This window comes from Martes martes (assembly GCF_963455335.1).
Source record: "Martes martes genome assembly, contig: scaffold_65, whole genome shotgun sequence".
NCBI lineage: Eukaryota > Metazoa > Chordata > Mammalia > Carnivora > Mustelidae > Martes > Martes martes.
In genome coordinates, this window is record NW_027666628.1 from 254,875 (window position 1) to 269,399 (window position 14,525).

At 36.2% G+C, this 14,525-nt stretch overlaps 1 protein-coding gene across 1 annotated transcript in view; it reads right to left on the reverse strand.

Annotated features, from left to right (window-relative positions):
- The window catches only part of LOC308337872 (ankyrin repeat domain-containing protein 26-like), a 340,750-nt gene that overhangs the window by 249,838 nt on the left and 76,387 nt on the right, over positions 1–14,525 (reverse strand). Inside the window, exons 13-14 of the mRNA XM_080831416.1 lie at positions 13,037–13,119; positions 10,477–10,625 (exon numbers count right to left, since the gene is read on the reverse strand). Coding sequence (XP_080687542.1) covers positions 10,477–10,625; positions 13,037–13,119 — 232 coding nt within the window. The remainder of the gene's footprint in view (positions 1–10,476; positions 10,626–13,036; positions 13,120–14,525) is intronic.

Consider the following 14,525-nt stretch of genomic DNA (forward strand, 5'->3'; position numbering starts at 1 on the left):
ACACTGAAAGTTTTTCCTCTAAGTTCAAGAATAAGACAAAGGCGCCCACCTTACCACTCGTATTAAACATCAGACTAGATAAAGAAATGAAAGGCATCCAGATCAGAAAAGAAGAAATCAAACTGTCTTTGTCTGCAGAGGATATGATCTTACATATAGAAAATGCTGAAGACACCACCAAAAAGCTGTTAGAACTAGCAAAGATGAAGGATACAATATCCACATATACAAATCCGTTACATTTCTATACATTAACCAAAAAAATCTGAAAAAGAAATTTAAAAATACCATTCACAAAAGCATCAAAAAGAACAAAATACTTAGGAATAAACTTAACCAAGGAGGTGAAAGATATGTACACTAAAATCTATGAGACTTTGATAAAAGAAACATCAGACACACAAATAGGAAGATATCTCATTATTCATGGATTAGAGAAATCAACATTAAATATCCACGTGACTCAAAGCCATCTGTAGATTCAATGCATTCCCCGTCAAAATTCCAGTGACATTTTTCAGAGAAATAGGAAAAAGAATACTTAAATTTATATAGAACAAAAAACACCCCAAATAAGCAAATCAGTCCAGGAAAGAACAAAGCTGGAAGCATCACACTTCCTGTTTTCGAACTGTTACAAAGGTACAATAATCAAAATAGGATGACCATTCATAAAAAAAAAAAAAAAAAACACAAAACGCAAAGAAACAGAATCAAGAACCGGACAATAAACCCATGGATATAGTCAACTAAAATTTGATAAGGGAGCTGAGCACACTCAAGGAAGAAAAGATAATCTCTTCAATAAATGATCCTGAGAAAACTGGATATTCACATGCAGAGAATGAAACCGGACCCCTAACTTACACCACTCACAAAAATTAACCCAAACTGGATTAAAGACTTAAATATATAACCTTAAACCATAAAACTCCTACAAGAAAACGGGGGAAAGCTCCCTGACATTGATGTTGGCAATGATTTTGGATGTGACATCAAAAGTACAAGCAACAAAAGCAGAATCGGTGGAACAAGCAATGTTTCTGCACGGCAAAAGAAACGAGCAACACTCTAGTTCCATTTACGTTGAATATATAGGGGAAGGAAAGGAAAAAACAAGATAAAAACAGAGATGGAAGCAAACCATAAGGGACTCTTAACTAGAGGAAACAAACAGGGTTGCTGGAGGGGAGGTGACGGGAAGATGGTCTAACTGTGCGGTGGGCATTAGGGAGGGCACTTGTGATGAGCACTGGGTGTTACATGCAGGTGATGAATCACTAAAGTCTACCCCTGAAACTAGTAATACAATATATGTTAACTAAGTTGAATTTATCTAAAAAACAAAGCAGAAACAAGTAACATAATGAAAAAGCAACCTACAGAATGGATGAAAATATGTGCAAACCACACTATCTGAAAAAAGGTTAATATGTAAAGTATATAAGAAATTCATAAAATTCAACAGCAAAAAAACAAATACAATTAAAAACTGGGCAAGGCATCTTAATAGACAGCTCTCCTCAGAAGATATTCAAATGGCCAACAGGACCAAAAAATGGGCTCGACATCACTATTCATCAGGGAAATGCAGATCAAAACCATAATGATATATCGATCACCTCACACCTAATAAAATGGCTTACAACAAAAAGGGAAGAGATACCACTGGCAAAGATGTACAGAAAAGGGAATCCTTACACACTGTCACAGGACTGTAAACTGGTACAGCCACTATGCAAAACAGTGTGGAGGTTCCTCAAGAAACTAAAAATAGAACTATCAGAATATCCAGTAATCCTATTTCTGGGAACATTCTGACAGAAATGAATCAGTATCTCAAAGAGGTACCTGCGCCTCTATGTTTACTGCAGCATTATTTACAACAGCCAAGACATGGAAACAACCTACATGCCCATCAGGGGATCCACGGATTTAAAAATGTGGTGTATATATATATAGGAGAAGGGAGTTGAGGGAAATTGGAAGGGGAGGTGAACCATGAGAGACTATGGACTCTGAAAAACAACCTGAGGGTTTTAAACGGGCGGGGGGGGTGTGAGGTTGGGGGAACCAGGTGGTGGGTATTAGGGAGGGCACAGATTGCATGGAGCACTGGGTGTGGTGAAAAAACAATGAATACTGTTACGCTGAAAATAAATAAAAAATTTAATTTAAAAAATGTGGTATATATTTACAATGGAATATTTTTAGCCACAAAAAAAAAGAGGGAAACCCTGCCATCTGTGACAGCATGAATGAACCTTGAGGGAATTAAGCTAAGTGAAGGAAGTCATCCAAAAAGACAAATACTCTATAATCTTACACACGGAATCTTGAAAAAAACACATTTATAGACTTGTGGTTGCCAGGGGTAGGAGGCTGAGGGAAATGGATAGATATTGGCTAAAGGGTACAAACTTCCCATTACAAGATTAGTAAGATCTGAGGGTCTAATGTACAGAATGGTGATTACAGTTAATAATACTGTTACATATTTGAAAGTTACTAAAAGAGTTGCTAAAAAAGAAATGATAATTATGCGAGGTGATAGAGTTATTAACACTATTATCATTTGACAATATAAAAGAGTATTAAAGTAATACAGGTATACCTTACACCTACACAGTTATCTGTCAATTATACCTCAAAAAATCTGGACAAAATTCAACAATACTCACATGTCAAAAATAGCAATAATCTGATTAATTTTGTTTGAAAATAAAATTATTTGAGGGTGCCTGGATGGCTCAGTCAGATAAGGTCTGCCTTCAGCTCAGGTCATGATCTCCAGGTCCTGGGATCGAACCCCAAATCAGGCTCCCCGCTGAGCTTCGCCCTCTCCCTTTGCCCCTCCCTCCTGCTCATACTCTCTCTCACACAAATAATTTCTTCTTAATTTTCTTAAAGAAAATGATTTGGTAACTTTTGTATACTTTTACCTTACTATTTAATCCTAACATAAAAAGCTAGATTTACTAATACAAAATTATAATTACTTTTTCATGGACTAAATGCATGCAAGAGAATATTATTAGCATATAGCTACCTAAACTCACAAAAAGACTAAATTTCCCACAAGAGATGATTAATTTAGGAATTGAACATGAGCCCCTCAGAGCACTGAAAACAAAAACAAAGCTAGCAATTACTGTTTTAAAACTGTTAAACAGATAACTATTCTAGTTAAAATTTAACATCCAAAAAAGAAGGATCTTCCTGAAAGCAATTATTGAACAATCTCTCTCGACCTAAATTTCAAAAATAAATCTATAATTACAGAATATGAAATAGCTTTCATTTTGAACACAGTTGATAGAAGCAACTTTTAAATAGAAAAAAATCTAGTTAAAGTCGCCTCAAACTTAGGGTGGGGGGAACCCAAATAGGAATAGGAAGCCATAGTAACAAGAAGCCACCATATGCAGTTTTAAATGCGTGTAATTGATCAATGCCTACTGGCCTCACTCACCAATCAGGCAATGTCAGCTCCTCCTTTCTAAAAGAAAGCCAATATGGAACAAAATCACTCCAATACACATGCCTCGAGTGCCAACCAACCAACCAACAGTCTCACCCAAATTACCATGGTGTTTCAGATGATGACAAACCACTTAATTCTCTGAAAGCCCCCCAAACCTTAAACTCTACTCTTCCCAAAACCCTATATAAGAATAGCAGACTGCTCTGTCAGAAAAGACTGACCAGCATAGTTCTCTCTTACTAGTAGGCAATAAATTCCAGCTTCATCTTCTTAGTTTACATATTGAGGGCTCATAATCCTTTTGCAAGAATTGTTAAAATCTTATAATAATTTACAATCATATTTCATTTTCCCTAATAAAATATAAATGAAGTTTGTGATTCCTTTGATCCATTTTACTATAATTAAAGCTAACATAAATACCAGTAAAAGAATAAGTAGCAAGTAACCACAATATTGGGCCCCCCAAAAATTAAAAAAAAAATGCATACAACTGACAGGTTAAATTGTCAGAAGGGACCCATGTCAAACTTTCCTTTTGTTTAAGTGAGAATCAGTATTATGTTAAAAACAATACATGCAGGTTAAACCCCATTCACTCAATAAACATTTATTGAATAGAACTATATATGCTAGAACATTTTCTAGGCACTGAGAACATGGCAATGAACAGATAAAAATCCTATTCATGAGTGAAGTAAACACAAAAAACAATAAACTACACAGGCAAAATAGCCAGTAGTAGAGGAGAAAAACTAAAGCAGAGAAATCAAATTTTGATGTGCTATAGGATAACCAAGAAATCAGGATATTTCCCAAAATATAGGATAACCAAGAAATCGGGATAACCGAGAAAGGCCTTAATTTTTTTTAAGATTTTATTTATTTATTTGACAGAGAGAGAGATGACAAGTAGGCAGAGAGGCAGGCGGCGGGGCGGGGGTGGGGGGCGGCAGAGCAGGCCCCCCACCGAGCAGAGAGCCCGATGCAGGGCTTGATCCCAGGACCCCCGCATCATGACCTGAGCTGAAGGCAGAGACTCAACCCACTGAGCCACCGAGGCACCCCGAAAATTTTAATTAATTTAATTAAATTAATTTAATTATTTTTTAAGCAAAAATTAAATTAAAAAAAAAAAAAGGAAGGAGCAAGGAGCAAGCAAGCCATAAGAGTATTATTGATGGGAAAAGCACTCCAGACAGAGTCAACAGGAAGTAGAGAGGTAAGCTCAAAGTGTTTATAGTGAGAAAAAAAAAAAAAAAGTGAAACATTCAGTGTACCTCAGCAGAGTGAAAAGGACAGAAAATAGGAGTTCAAATCAAGGAGAGGTAGTAAGCAATAGGGAGAGACCTGAGATGAATAGATCACACAAGGCCTTGTAGGTGTTAGAAAAAACTTCGGCACATACTCTGAGCGAAATGGGAGGCAACTGGGGTTTGAGCAGAGGAAGACATACTCTGACTTATGTTTTAAAAGATCCACTGTGTTTAGAATTAATGGGAAAAGAAAAGGCAAAAGAACGAACAAACAAGAAGACCAATTAGTTAATTATTACACCGATACAGACAACAGATGACAGTGGCTTGGTCATGGAGGATGTGTTTGGCTTCTGATTATATTTTGAAGGAAGACCTGACAAGATTGGCTGACAGATTAGATGGGGCATGTATGAAAAAGAAAAAGACAGGAGTCAAAGATGATACCAAGTTTTTTGGCAGAGCAACTAGAATTGTCATTAACTTAATTAGGAAAGATAAGAAAGGCAGGTATAAGAAAGAATATCAGTAGTTCAATTTTGGGCATGTTAAGTTTGCAATACCCAATAACTATCCCCCAAAATATCAAATAGGTGGTTTTATATGTAAGTCTGGAATTCCACAGAGAGATGTGGGCTGGAGATACAAACTTGAGGATCATTAGAATATACAAGATAGTAAAAGTCAATGGGACGCCTGGGTGGCTCAGTTGGTTGGGCAGCTGCCTTCGGCTCGGGTCATGATCCCAGCATCCTGGGATCGAGTCCCACATCGGGCTCCTTGCTCCGCGGAGAGCCTGCTTCTCCCTCTGCCTCTGCCTGCCACTCTATCTGCCTGTGCTCGCTCGCTCTCTCTCTAAAAAATAAGTAAATTAAAAAAAAAAAAAGATAGTAAAAGTCAAGAGAAAGAAAATCAAGGACTGATTCCTGGAAGGAGAATCAGGAGAATGAGGAGAAAGAAGCAAATCAGGCTGAGATGTACAGACTAGAAAGGCAGGGGGAAACCAGGTGAGTGAGTGATATTCTGAAAGCTACATGAAGACAGAATTTTGAAGAGAGTTTTCCAATGGGTCAAATATTGCTGATAGGTTAAAAAAAAAGAGATCTAAGAAATTATGTCTAGACTTATTAAAATGAAAATCAGTGGTAACCTTTGAAAAATCAATTTTGGAGTAATGGGAGTGAAAATTACTAGTGAGAATTCAAGAGCGAATGGGAGGGAAGTAAGGATCACTGAGTGTACGTGGTTCTTTTAAGGATTTCATAGCTAAGTGGAATGATCACAGATGACTCAATTTTCTTGTTTAGTTCAATCCTTACACAATGATGATGTAGTATTTTTGTAATATTTTGAAATTTTTTAAATTGCATACATGTAGCACTAATTTTTTTTTTAATGTGCCTGACCAAGGGGACGCCTGAGTGGCTTAGCCGGTTAAGTCTTCGACTCTTGGTTTTGGTTCAGGCCATGATCTCAGGGTTGTGGGATCAAGCCCTGCACAGGGCTCTGCTCTCAGTGCCAAGCCCGCTTGTCCCTCTCCCCACCACTGCACCTCACCCCCCACTCTCTCTCTAATATAAACAAATAAAATCTTTTTAAAAAGCCAAACCAAAGCATTAAATAATTCAGGAAATTATACAAGCAAAAGACTCCTTAAAAATTTTCTAGATATATAATATTATATAAACTGATTATCATTTTTCTCATGCTTAGAAAGACCACAGAAAAACTCTAAGTTCCAACAGCAGTATTTCATGCTTGATAAAAATCATCTAACTCTAGGATAAATTCTACTATCCAAAATCATTAGTCATATTAAAATTCTGTAAGGAAAGTACAAGGGGTTTAGAATGTAGAAAATATTCCTATTTTGTAAACTGAATTCTCATAAATTCTATAATATGAAGTCACTATTGAAAATTTTGGTGAGGCGCATGTAGAAATAGATTCTCTTTAAAAAGGAAGGATAATATGCTGGGGTGGGGGGAGGGAGAGGGGGGTGGGGTTATGGACATTGGGGAGGGTATGTGCTATGGTGACTGCGGTGAAGTGTGTAAATCTGGCAATTCACAGACATGTACTCCTGGGGATAAAAATACATTATATGTTTATTTAAAAAATAATAATAAATTAAAAAATTAAAAATAAAATAAATTAATTTTTGTAAAAAAGGAAGGATAATAGCACGCGTGCATGGTACCTTAAGAAGAAGATTCAACGCATTAGCAACATCTTGGTTTATAGCACAGGGATCAAATCAAATGTTTGTATAGAACATGGGAGAAGTTGCTATATGAAATCTCTTGGTAATACTCAGATCAATTTGAGGGTCCAACATTTGAGCACTCATGCATTAGGAACCAAAACCAAAACCTAGTGACTAGCAATTTTGTTGGTAATAAGAGTGCCAGTATAGCAGGTAACTTCCTTTTGCAACACAGCAGATTTTAAAAGTATTCCATTTTTCACAAAACTCGACCATTCTCCTACACCATACACAAAGATAAATTCTAAATGGATGAAGACCTCAATGTGAGACAGGAATCCATCAAAATCCTAGAGCAGCACATAGGTAGTAACCTCTTCGACATCAGCCACAGCAACTTCTTTCAAGACATGTCTCCAAAGGCAAGGGAAACAAAAGTGAAAATGAACTTTTGGGATTTCCTCAAGATAAAAAGCTTCTGCACAGCAAAGGAAACAGTCAACAAAACAAAGAGACAACCCACGGAATGGGAGAACATATTCGCAACTGACACTACAGATAAAAGGCTGGTATCCAAGATCTATAAAGTACTTTATATCCAAGAGGCTGGTATCCAAGATCTATAAAGTACTTCCCAAACTTCACACCCAAAAAACAAATAATCAAGTCAAAAAATGTGCAGAACAACAGACACATGAAAAAGTGCTCCACATCACTCAGCATCAGGGAAATACAGATCAAAACCACAATGAGATACCACCTCACACCAGTCAGAATGGCTAAAATTAACAAGTCAGGAAATGACAAATCCTGGCGAGGATGCGAAGAGAGGGGAACCCTCCTACACTGTTGGTGGGAATGCAAGCTGGTGCAACCACTCTGGAAAGCAGCATGGAGATTCCTCAAAAAAGTGGAAAATAGAGCTACCTTATGACTCAGCAATCGCACTACGGGGTATTTACCCTAAAGATACATATGTAGTGATCCGAAGGGGCATGGGCACCTGAATGTTTATAGCAGCAATGTCCACAATAGCCAAACAATGGAAAGAACCTCGATGTCCATCAACTGATGAATGGATAAAGATGATGCGGGGTATACACACACACACACACACACACACACACATATATACATATATATACATATACATATATATATGTGTGTGTGTGTGTGTGTATATATATATATATATATATATATATATATAATGGAATAGTATGCAGCCATCAAAAGAAATGAAATCTTGCCATTTGTGATGACATGGATAGAACTAGAGGGTATTATGCTGAGTGAAATAAGTCAATCAGAGAAAGACAACAATCATATGATCTCCCTGATATGAGGAAGTTGAGAGGCAACATGGGGGACTTGGGGGGTAGGAAAGAAATAAATGAAACAAGATGGGATCGGGAGCGAGACAAACCATAAGAGACTCTTAATCTCACAAAACAAAGTGATGGTTGCTGGGGGGAGAGGGGTAGGGAGAGGGTGGTTGGGTTATGGACATTGGGGAAGGTATATGCTATAGTGAGTACTATGAAGTGTGTAAACCTGGTGATTCACAGACCTGTACCCCTGGGGCTAATAATACATTATATGTTAATAAAAAAATAAAAAATTATATTAAAAAATGGGCAGAAGACATGAACAGACACTTCTCCAAAGAAGACATACAAATGGCTAACGGACACATGAAAAAATGTTCATCATCATTAGCCATCGGGAAATTCAAATCAAAACTACATTGAGATACCAACTTACACCAGTTAGAATGCCCAAAATTAACAGGACAGGAAACAACAAATGTTGGAGAGAATGTGAGAAAGAGGAAACCTGTTACACTGTTGGGAATGCAAGTTGGTGCAGCTGCTTTGGAAAATAGTGTGGAGGTTCCTCAAAAAGTTAAAAACAGGGCGCCTGGGTGGCTCAGTGGGTTGGTCCTCTGCCTTCGCCTCAGGTCATGATCTCAGGGTCCTGGGATCGAGTCCTGCATCGGGCTCCCTGCTCGGCAGGGAGCCTGCTTCCTCCTCTCTCTCTCTGCCTGCCTCTCTGCCTACTTGGGATCTCTCTCTGTCAAATAAATAAATAAAAATCTAAATATATATATATAATATATATATAATATATATAATGTAAATATATATATATACATATATATATATATATATGTATGTATATATATATATATATTAAAACAGAGCTACCCTAAGACCCAGCAATTGCATTACTGGGTATTTACCCCAAAGATACAGATGTAGTGAAAAGAAGGGCCATATGCATCCCAATGTTCATAGCAGCAATGTCTACAATAGCCAAACTGTGGAAGGAGCAGAGGTAACCTTCAACAGATGAATGGATAAAGAAGATACGGTCCATATATACAATGGAATATTCCTCAGCCATCAAAAAGGATGAATACCAACATCTGCATCAACGTGATGGAACTGAAGGAGATTATGCTGAGTGAAATAAGTCAAGCAGAGAAAGACAATTATGACATGGTTTCACTTATTTGTGGAACATAAGGAATAGCATGGAGGAATTAGAAGGAAGGGAAAAATGAAGGGGGGAAAATAAGAGGGGGAGATGAACCATGAGACACTATGGACTCTGGGAATCAAACTGAGGGTTTTAAAGGGGAATGGGGTGGGGGAGTTGAGTGAGCCCAATGATGGGTATTAAGTAGGGCATGTATTGCATGGAGCACTGGGTGTTATACACAAACAACGAATCACAGAACACTACATCAAAAACTAATGATGTACTGTATGGTGACTACCATAGCGTAATTAAAAAAAAAAGAAAAAGAAAAAGAAATGCTGGGGTAGAAAAATAAATAAGTAAATAAAAGTATTCTAAAATTTGCATAAAACATGACATCAAACCAAAAACTTTAAATATACTTTGTTAAACAATCAGTACCTTGTAGACCTAAACTCATTTTTTCAAACAGTCGCGTACTACATTGTTTTACAGGGGTGAAAGTTTACTTCCCTATTGACAGATACTTAGACTATCTCCAACTTTTTATATGAAAATAATGCTATAATAAATATCCTTAACATATGTCATATTTTATATATATATATAAATGTATAATAAATGTCCTTAGAATGTGTGTGTGTGTGTGTGTGTGTGTGTGTGTTTACACAAGTCATGTTTTCCTATAGGATCTAGTCCTAGCAATGAAGTTCTTGGGATAAGAGGTCAGAATATATAAAATTTTTGAAACACACTGCTAAATCACCCTTCGGAAGGGCTTTACCAATTTTATTTAACAACAGTGTATAAGAATGCCCTTTTCTTCACATTTGCTAACTTTGGTTGTTAATTTTTTAATAAAATATGTATCACTATGATAGCAAAAAATGGTATCTCATTATTTAAATTTTTCTGATTAGCACCCAAGATGAAATAGCCTTACTAAAAAACATAAAATTTGTTAATCATGAATGTTAGCTCCAACTAGAATTTGTTTTATAGGAAAATAATAATTACCTACTATTTAAGCATTGCTATAGGCTTACCCATCAGATTCTTCATTTTCCATAATAGGACATAGGTTGTTATCAGTTTTTCCACTCCCTCTTTGATGCATTAGTCCAGCAGCAGCAGAAGCATATACGCTTTCTAATACTGCCATTTCATCATTTTGGTGCTTCTCCGTTTCTTCAATCTTTAATGGAAGTTTGATAAGAAGGATAATCGTTACTAGTTTATTCATTAAAATGAACTTTTTTCATTAATTATACATGTTTTAAAGATTTTATTTATTTATTTATTCATCAGAGAGAGAGAGAGCGCACAAGCAGGAGGAGGTGCCAGCAATGGGAGAAGCAGGCTCCCTCCTGAGCAGGGAGCCCAATGCAGGACCCCATCCCAGGACCCTGGGATCATGACCCAAGCCAAAGGCAGGCTCCTAACCAACTGAGCCACCCAGGCATCCCAGAACTTTTTTCATTAATTATATCATTTGACTCTTAGTTTGTCATAATTTTAATTGATAAAAATATTTTGTGCTTATCATTACAAGTAACTGCAATTTTTATAAATTCTGCTTCATTTCTGTGTCAATAAAAAGAGAGGAATTGGGATACGTGGATACCTTGTTGGCTAAGTATCTGCCTTGGGCTCAGGTCATGATCCCAGAGTCCTGGGACAGAGTTCAGGCCTGCTGCTTCTGCCAGGACTTCCCCCTGCTTGTGTGCACATGCTGTCTCTCTCTCTCTCTCTCTCTCTCTCTCTCTCTCTCTGACAAGTAAATAAAATCTTTAAAATAACTAGTTTGGTTTATACTTTTTGCCATTTGCATGTCAAACTCCTGGTCTTCTTTCCCTTCAAACGTAACCCCTGGGTTCCTTACTTTTTTATTTTCTATGTCACTATCAAAACTGTCATTTTTGTTAAAAATATGCTCAAAGTCTGATTTGTTATCATTTTCAGAGTCTGATTTATTTTCACTTAAGGAAAGATCAGAAGATGACTGGCAACTATGATCTGAGGATGAATGAGAAAGAACGACATTTTCAAGTCTAGACTCTTTCTGTTCAAAGATGCAAATGCATCTTTTTTCTCACAATCAAGTCTATCATTTGTCAAATTAGAAGGTATTTCCATTAAGTTTGCTCCTTCTTTAAAGTGACCATGTAGTGAATCTTCCTTAGGATAAGCAGTAATTTTTTTTTTCCACAAATTTCACCAAACTTCTGCTTTAACTCTCTGGTGATGAGTTTTAACTTATTTTTCCACTCTAATTTGTCTTGTTTGGTCCACATGTCCTCACACTTTTGAACTGAGGGATGTTCTGAATATAAAAATCTATCATCCTCTCTATCACATTCCTTATTCATTCCTGGTTCTTGAGCCATTTTTGACAGATATAAAAGTTAAATTGCTGTGTTTCATTTTCAGATGTCCTTTCTGTTGGCATACATGTTTGTAAAATAACTTTATCCTTAAGTAATCAAGTATGGACAAAGAAAAAATTAGAAAATAATTAAAATTTAACTGTTAAATGTCTTAATCTATGTTAAGCTGCTCCCAAGTCACTGGATTGTAACTAAGAAGCGAAAATAACTTGCCCTAGCCTGAGACAGAAGAAAAACACAAATCCATAAACTTAACTTTGTCAGTTTTTTTAAACTAAACAATTCATTACATGTCACATCTACCAAAAAATGAATTAGATGATTTTCAATGTTATAAACTTAAAACCATTTTATCTTACCATACCTTAAACAGTGACCCCAATAGTGCATTTGAGAATTTTTTTAAAGATTAATAACTAGAGAATAGACAAACTTATTATTAGGAGCCAAAATCAATAAACATCAATCAGAAAGAAAAATAAATTCCTAAATTTTAATTCAAATTATATACTATGATAGTGTTATACATCACTATAAATTATCTGCCTGTATCCAGCTATTGTAACGTCCACTGAGAGTGGATAAGAAAAATGCGAATAATATTTACAGATTCCCTATATGGAAATGAAATAACTGAAAACATTCCTGTTTATTACCCAAATACAAAGGTCCCATCCTGGAAGGTTTGATTCTACAATAGGCAATTGTGTTCATTTTATGATCCTACTCTCTGAAGTCAACTACACAGAGATCACAAGACAAAATAAATCTTTAATCTTGGCATTAGTGACTGACAATACAGAACTGCACGTTTTGAACCACTGAGAACTGCACATTAAGAACCACTCCTTCTACATGAATCTAAGTCAATAGTCATAATTGTTATACTGCACTTAATTTCAACTGCTTAAACATATGGTTCAGTATTTGATGTCACCTTTTTAGCATGTAAAAACTTACAAAAATGGAAGAAGCAAACAATATTCAGGATTTTTTTTGGTCCAATTCCAAGGATGAAGTTTAACTACAAGCTACTATAAATTCTAACAATATTTTAAATATGGTAACTTGTAAAATTTTACAAAAACTAAATACTAAATTATAATCGATCAACTTCAATACATTTTGTTCAGAAGATAATTTCATTTGAGCTATGTTACATTCTTAAAGCAGGGAAAACAATATAAAATTGGAAATTTAAATTTAAATTTGTATATACCTGCAGGTGTTTATTTTCACTTTCATTAAGACTTTCTTCCTCTTTTTCTGTTGTCATTTCTAAGTCTAGTTCTGCTGAAAAATCTATATATTTTATTAAAATAGACAAATTAGACTGGTTAGATAAAAGCTATAACCTTCATAAAAATAGAAAACAACATCTTATCAATTAAGAGTTTAAATTAAACTTAATCTTTAGCTGGATATTTACTTTAAGAAATACTTTTCATTATCAAAAACTTCAACAAACCATTTGGGAAATACTAAATGTCACTAGGTTAAAGGCATACAAACATCTCAAAGAATCATTCACAAATTCACCCACCTAACACCAATGAACAAAACAATCAGAAACAAATTTTTAAAATGCAGCAGAAAGATATAAAATCACAACAGACTATTCTTTACCTTGTTACAGTACCTCTTAAACGTCACCCTAAGCTTCAACTACAACATTATTCATGGTTTCCAAAATTACTAGTATTTTTTATGCCTTTATCAGTGTACAACCTTCCTATGGGTGTATTTCCCTGATGAATGTAAACATTCCTAAAATGTTTTCCTCTACTTCTTGACAAATTTCTTCACATCTTCTAGGACACAGACTGCTACACAAAGTCATCCTTGATTAAGGCTACCCTTCCCTAGATAAATAGATCTCTTTCTTTGGGGCTACGTTAGTACCACACAGATTTTTCTAGTGCATCTTCACCACCTGAACTGTAAGTTACTTCTTTATGTGTACATATTCCTTTTGTTACTAGACTGTATGGGACAATCTCTCTCTTTCTCTTTTTTTAAGAGAGAGACGGGGGGAAGGAGAAGAGGGAGAGAGAATTTTGACCAGGCTCCACGCCCAGCACTGAACCCCACTTGGGGCTTGACCTGAGCCAAAATCAAGAGTTGGACACTCAACCGACTGAGCCCCCCAGGGGCCCTGTATGGGACAATCTCTTAAATCATCTCTGTGTAAACAGTCTTTATTCTACTCAGTAATTATTTACTGAGTTCCCAGTAAGTGCTAGGCACCCAGGTTTAAAGCAGCATGTAGATAAAAGGTGTCAGGAATGGTTTTTGTAGAGATAATGCCTGAACTGAGACAGCAACACTGAGGTCAGCCAGAGTCAAAGGGGTTAGAGGGCGCAGTAAGACAAGGGAGAGAAACACACAACAGGGTAAATATCTGTCTAAAATACAGGAATCAAAGAGGAAGACATCAAAAGCAGTTCAGATGCCAGAGAAAAGGGCAGACAGTAGAAAGGGTTAGAGAGCTTAGCAGAACTCAAAATTATGAAAGCCTTATATGTAATTTTAAGATACCTGGACACAAACATATTTTCAACAATGGTTCACAGTCATATTTGCATTCGAGACACATCACTCTAAATGCTGTGGAGAGGGATGAATCTGAGGGGCATTGTAATAAAAGATGGGAGATGAATGAGAAGGCACTGATGCAAAATAAAGATGAAGCACACCTGAACCGACAG